Below are 6,632 nucleotides of genomic sequence, written 5' to 3' on the forward strand. Positions count from 1 at the left end.
TAAATAAATCTCTTTCCCAGGTTTGCTGATCAGTAAGATATGTACAGAGCAAAGCTGCATCACATGATTCCTGCTGGCTATATGGAAAGCAGTGGTCTATTTCTTAGTCATAAATATGGCGCAGGGGAAACATATCCTTCAACGAGTACCTGGAGCACTGTTCCATATATATTACTGGAAATATTGAATGGGAGGGTGTTCCAAATGCGCAAATCCACATACTTGTCTACTGAGTCCGCGGAAGTCGGACTGCGTAATCTGCTGACGTATTTTACGAGTATTCTGGGGCTCGAAACACCTTATTGTGTGCATCGGTGTGCATGGTGTGCAGCGCGGTCAGCCGGGGCAGCATGGTGAGCGGAGGGGAGACTCCGTCCAGCGTGCGCCCGGAATCCGCCGCCGATGACGCACGCCAGGCGGCGCAAGATTCGGGTACACCTCGCTTCGAGTCGGCCGTAAGCCGTACCAGCAGGAGGCACCGCAGCAAGCGCCGCACGTCTCGACGCAGCAGCAAAGGATCGCCCGCGAGTGCCGAGTTTGGAGGTCCGGGAAAGCAGGTATATATAGACTCATTTTCATGAAGAGCTATCTCTTATCGTACGACACCTCTTTGTCGTCATGCGATAGGCGCTGCGTTGGTCGAATGGGAATCTGCTTCCCTCATAACAGCGTCTCACTGGATTAACGGGCCTGGTTGACGCATGCACCTCAGCCAGATTCCCAAAACCATGAGCGTCACCTTTTGTGAGCATAGTAATTGTCCCCCGTGCGGGAGGGGTTTTTTTAACTGCGACAACAGCTAAAGGAGCTCTGAAAGGGGGCTCTCAATAATGTTATGCCTGGGATGTAGAAGGACGCCGCCTTAAGAATATCCTCCAATAAGAATTTTAACGCGATAGCGGTTAAGGCCCCGTTCACCAGAAAATCCGGTGTCGGCGTTGGTATTGTCGCCGTTGTCGGCTTTGTGAGCGAAAAATCACGAGCATGTATCTGGCAGGTGGTCCCCAGAGAGCAACCCAGGAGGCAGGTGGCCCATCTAGGTCACGTGACCTTGCGGCATCATCACAACCTGCCCACCGGAGAGTGAGCAAACTGCCCACCATGGCAGGTGACAGTTAAATGAACGATTAATGATCTCAGCGGTTGGCCTTGTGCGGCCCACCGCTAAGAGCACCTGCCATCGCAGGGCAGTGGCGCACGCTTAACCGCTGCACCACTGCGCCGGGAGTGGTATGAGGACCAGAGGTGGGCACCCTAATGAGGTTTTGACCTTATGAGGTCGACCTCAACCTCAAAATGACCTCAACCTCACGTCGTGAGGTGAGGTTGAGGTGCAGGTCGGCGATGGCTCGAAATTTTGCGAGGTCAGCAAATCAAACCTCAACATCACGCCTGAGTTTGAGGTTGAGTGAGGTCGCCATTCAGTGAGGACGAAATTTTGAGGTCGAGACTTTTTGCAGTTGCCACGTCTTACTCCGACGAGTGCCGCTTCCGAAGCGGAGCTAAAGCGCATCACCGCAGTGTTCATGCAATGACGCTTCGTGTTCGGTTTTCGCTTTTTGGACGACCGGATGCCACAGTTCCCTCTTAGCTTCCGGTGCTGCGCCGTAATGTCAGTTCAGCCCGAGTAGACAGGAAGACGCACCGCTCTGGTCTTCCCGGAAGGAGTGTTACTGTCACAGCACGCCACTCTCCCTCCCCCTTGCACCGCTGGCGTAGCACCTGTAGCTTCCTGCCGGACGGCTCAAACTCCCGGGAGCGCACAAAGCACGTAACTCACGTTGACCCCCGGTAGCTTTGTTTTTTGTTTGATGCCGCAAACAAATAAGTTCAGTCCAACAAGCACGCAATAAATTCGTCGCAGCGCGGATGGCCCCAAGCAAGACTGCTTCGTGTTCATGCTCGTTGCCGACGCTGACGTCATGGCTCTTGCCTTGCAGTCGAATAAAGGGGATCCTGCTGTACATTACAAGCTGACTTAACAGAAGCTGGAGCAGCCAGCACAGGCGAGAGAATATGATTCAGGCTGTTTTGTTCCTAGCAAGGACACCTGCTGGTTTGATTAAAAAAGCACGAAGCCAGAAAAACCTGTATAACTCCGTCGAAGCTTTTCATCGGTGACTTCTCCTTTCGACTCTCACATTAATTCTGTATTTTCCCGTCCCGTAATGCAAGCAGATGCAGATGCAAATATAATTTCACTTTTTTATCCTTCCGAATAACCTCTCTTTTGGTTTCCTATTCCTTGTTCATTCTAGGAAATTCGCTTATTATGCCGAAACACCGCAACACGAGGCGAACGCGCCAGCATAGCGGTGTTACAGCGGCGAAAAAATACAAAACTATAATGAATGTATGGTGATGCGGTAGCTGTTTCTTTATCCTTGTTTTTTAATGAAGATATGGGAATAGAACTGATCACATGCTCGCGCTGTGCTGTTGAGTCGCTTTTTCAAACCTTCTAATATGACGTTTAATGGGGCACACAGTTGTTCGCTTCTGTTTTTAGTGTGCGAATTTTGTTTGTATGTTTCTAATCATTCTCTTTTTTTTTTCTCGTATGGGATCAGTTAGGTTGGCGGCCTGCCTTGCAGATGACCAGGCACTACACGTTATCTTTCCTTTAACTATTTTGCAGAGACCCATCGTTCACTTTAAACGGGTTCGCAGAATGCTCACGCGGCGCTCGCGGGTAAAAAAACGTCTAGGATGCTGGCGTACCATTGATTAGTTCAGTTCTGAAGGAAAACAAGTGATTGACTTAAAGCAGCTTGTCTCAGACTGGTTGACGAAATGGTACCCAGTATTCTTTTGACGCGTATGAGTATTTAGGCGTTTTTTTTTCCCCCCGGTGTGGGGAGGTGGTCTCGGAAAAAGATTTCGCTGCGGGGAAATTTGAGCGGAGAGCCATGGTGTTCTTGACAGAGAGCGGTTCACGCTGCCCACTCCAGGCCAGTTATTTTGCCCCGTGTGATTTTAATAGTTTGCACAGTGTTCGAAGACGTAATCTAGCCCTTTCTTTCAAAATTCCGCGGGATCACCGAGTTCATCGGAGAATTGCCAGGGTTTCGAAGCCATTACCATCGGCACCTGGACGGAAGTGGCGGAAACGAGGGAGGGTCTTGACCTCCCAGGAACATCAGCATCATCATCCCTAATTATTAGCTGGAGGTATACTATTTTCCCGCACAATAATTGTCTTCTGTTGCTGGGTAATGTACAAAATTAATCAGTATTCTGGCAATTTTTAATTTGGTAGCGGTATATCAGACTTCCCCGGGCTCATAAGGATGCACTGTTACCATCATCATCATCGCCATCATATCGAGAGTCAAAGGCATGATCTTTGCAGTATGCCATGCATGAGAACTGGCGCGTTTACCTGCTGGACAATCCGAATGTCATTAATGTGGACTAGGCTGTGGGCACTCTTTGTAATGCGTTATGCGCGCATGTGTAGTAATGTGGAATCCAAACGGATCTTGGGGTGGATGGAGGCCTGGTATGACGAGAAATTACATCGTTGTCACGTGAGTGGTGTGATGTAATATTACAGCATAGTCACGTGACTAGGTTTGATGGCACAATACATTGCTGTTACGTGACCTGGTATGATGTCACACTCATATGATGCAATCACTCATTATACTAATCAGCCTTAGCGTTATCAAATTATATTAATTAGCATTAACTTTTTATGTGACCTCATCATCTTCGTCGCGTGACTTGTCGGCTCGTGACCTCACACGGTGCCGTTTCTTGCGGATATGACCTTGAAAGTGAGCCATCTAATGCTTTCGCAATAATAAAAGAAGCCGCTCGCTTTTACACAGACATAAATACAACGTGCCTCTGTTGGTGTACTACAGTCGCAGCTTGTTAAGTGTTTTCGAAGGCAACATACAGAGGACTGAAAAGAGCGTTCTCGCTATGCCGGACAGAGCTAGAAAATCTAAATATACTAATATGCATCTGCATAACCGTCGCACTGGAAAGTACATCGACGACCAGTTTCTTTATTTCCGGTAACTATTCTCAAGCCTGAAAAGAGTATCGTGAATACCTCTCCCCTCCTCCCAATTTCTGGTAGATGGTGTAGAAGGGCCGTGCTTGTCAAATGCCGGTTCGTGCGTGAATGAGCGAGAGGCTTCCAATACGAACAAGTATACACGAAGCAGGTTGCCAAATACTGACACATATAAAGTACTCACCGACGTACTGGTGGTAAGCGCGTATGTGACACCCCTGCCCGCAGACCATATACTCTCTGAGGGTTCATCCCATATTATAAACTTCTCCTATTGCGTGCACATCAATAGTGTCTGCACACACCTTATTAAATAATACCATCATCATTTTGGCTTTCCTGGATCACAGGATTCTCAGAATTATTTTAACTGAAAAACTTCTTAATCGCTTTTTGTTTCGTTTTTCGTTTGTTTCCCAAGGTCAAGCAGCTGGCCTCAGCCTCACAAATTGAGGTTGAGGTGAGGTTGAGTGAGGTCTGCAGTGGCCTCAGGAAAAGTGAGGTGAGGGCGTCAAAGGAGACCTCAATCTCAACTGATGAGGTTCAGGTTGAGTGAGGTCGGCAAATTGTTTTTGAGGTTGAGGTGAGGTCCAGATTTTTTTAGGTGAAATGCCCACCTCTGATGAGGACTCCCTGCAGGGTTCTATGATTACGAAGTTACGTACTGCAGAATGACCAATTCCGCATATATGGGTGTTAACCCGTTAAAACTATCCCGCCATACCCTGAAGCGGCGCTTAAGTGTTCCCTTCAGTTTTAGTGCGCTACCACTGAGGCCCCCACTCACCGCTTTCGCCGGTCTTTGTCTGAAGCCCACTTGACCTTGATAGCCGAGCTTCGCACCGAAACCGAAGCGAAAATTGATGTACTAGAGCACCGAATTCGCATTTGGTCTAACCACGCTAAATCCTTCGTCATGCTTTCTTTTCGATGGGGTGGAGAGTTCACAGTCGTATGCAAGAAGCTAAGCATGCACCGTGATATACGGTATGGGGAACCGACGGGAGCACGGCGGAGTCGCGCGGAAGCGTTTGCCCCGTCGAGAGAAATTCTGAAGCGTCTGTGGAGCCAAATCATCGATTTTGAGTAAAGGAAATGGGGCTGGAAAGAAGGGAGAACGAGACGACGTATAGTGAAAAACTGCGTAATAATTTTGAACACCTGGGGTTCCTTAACGCGCACTCTTCGCGCAGCAGACGTTCGTTTTTTGCATTTCGCGTCCACCGAAATTCAGCTTCTGCGGCCGGGATTCGGTCCCTAGACACCGCAGCCGAACGCCACAAGGAACTCTTGCTGAATAGGATATCTCTATGCTAAGAGGTATGGCGGTACGGACAGACACCGTTAAATTCTTGTTCCTTTTCTTTAAGCGGGCTCATCTCGAGTCCAACTGCGTAGCATGATATTTGCCCGCCAACAGCGGACTAGAAAATCGGCAGTTCTCGGGGTGCGGATTGTGCACAGGAGTGCTTGTGCGCGCCCCCGCAGGACTCGAAGGGCGCCACGAATACTGAAGACGGCTGGTCCTCCCGGCGTCGCAGGCCCAGTTCCAGGTCCTCTCCGGTGGGGGCTCTCACGCCGCCCGGATCCTGGCCCCGGAAGCAAACGCCTCAGAGTCGCAGTGGAGAGCACCGCGACAATGGTATCCTGGACAGGGCCACCAAGCCCACTGAGCTCGCAGTAAGTGCAGTGGCCGATTGTTTCGCGGGCGACAGTCTGGAGATGCCTCGGAAACTGGGTTTTACCAAAAAGTGGCAGAATCGCGTCGTCATCATCATCATCATCGTAATTAGCCTGGCTGCGCCCACTGCAGGGCAAAGGCCAGTCCCATGTCTCTCCAATTAACACTTTCCCTCAGCCACTCTGCCCGCTTCCGATCGCTTAACATTACACCTATCATTTTTATTTCCATAGCTTAACTCGAACTTGCGCTTCATCCGCACTACTGCCTTGATACCGCCCACAGCACTTACCTTGATCGCATTCCTTTTTTTCTGAGCTCCTCAAAATTCGAACAAATTTTCAAAACGTGAAGCACACGGTTTGTGGAAGTCCGCACTCCAGTTCTGTACAACGGATGACGGTTCGTGATAGGAGCTGCTTCTAGAATATTATCTGCAAAGCATTCCTTACGCGGCACACTTGACCTCTCCTTCCTGCACCTGACGCCGCTCTGGGGGAGCGTGCAAGAGCCATCTCTTGCTTATTTTTTCCGACAACAAGAAACAAACGAATTTTTAGATGTCTTTTCTTGATGAAATCTAATCATTGACAACATCTTGTCTGGTTGGGTAGTAAATTCATGCCAGAAGGGAAAAATGGAACGCCGCCGATGGCTTCCGTAGGGAAGCCGAAGTTTTTTAACCGTCACCTTTGGTTGGCGTTCTTGTTTTCCTTTTTTTTACATGCCTTATTTCCAGGTCGAATAGCCGAAATTCAACTGTATACGCGAATGCAGCAGATTGCATGCAGCCCTCAGGTTATGCAGCCCACAGATTTATGGCCGACAGGCTCCGTATAACGCTGGAGTCACTGGCTGGCGTGCGGCGACATTTCTGGAATTAGCTCCATCTCCTGTTTTAGCTCCCTCCCCGGCCGTTTTCTT

The 6,632-nt window shown here is 49.2% G+C and overlaps 1 protein-coding gene across 1 annotated transcript; it reads left to right on the top strand.

Moving 5' to 3' along the window:
- Window positions 1-341: 341 nt before the first annotated feature.
- Window positions 342-5,700, top strand: LOC144123649 (uncharacterized). Its single transcript, XM_077656444.1, has 2 exons — window positions 342-557; window positions 5,569-5,700. Exons 1-2 carry the CDS (start codon window positions 351-353, stop codon window positions 5,698-5,700), a joined length of 339 nt encoding a protein of 112 aa, XP_077512570.1. The 5' UTR covers window positions 342-350.
- Window positions 5,701-6,632: the final 932 nt, after the last annotated feature.

This window comes from Amblyomma americanum, chromosome 3 (genome assembly GCF_052857255.1).
Source record: "Amblyomma americanum isolate KBUSLIRL-KWMA chromosome 3, ASM5285725v1, whole genome shotgun sequence".
Taxonomy (NCBI): Eukaryota; Metazoa; Arthropoda; class Arachnida; order Ixodida; family Ixodidae; genus Amblyomma; species Amblyomma americanum.

Excerpts from the sequence above, each read along its gene's own strand:
- LOC144123649 (XM_077656444.1), top strand. The coding sequence starts at position 351 with ATGGTGAGCGGAGGGGAGACTCCGTCCAGCGTGCGCCCGGAATCCGCC. Across the intron at positions 558-5,568 it reads TTGGAGGTCCGGGAAAGCAG|GCCCAGTTCCAGGTCCTCTC; the intron begins GTATATATAGAC and ends CCGGCGTCGCAG.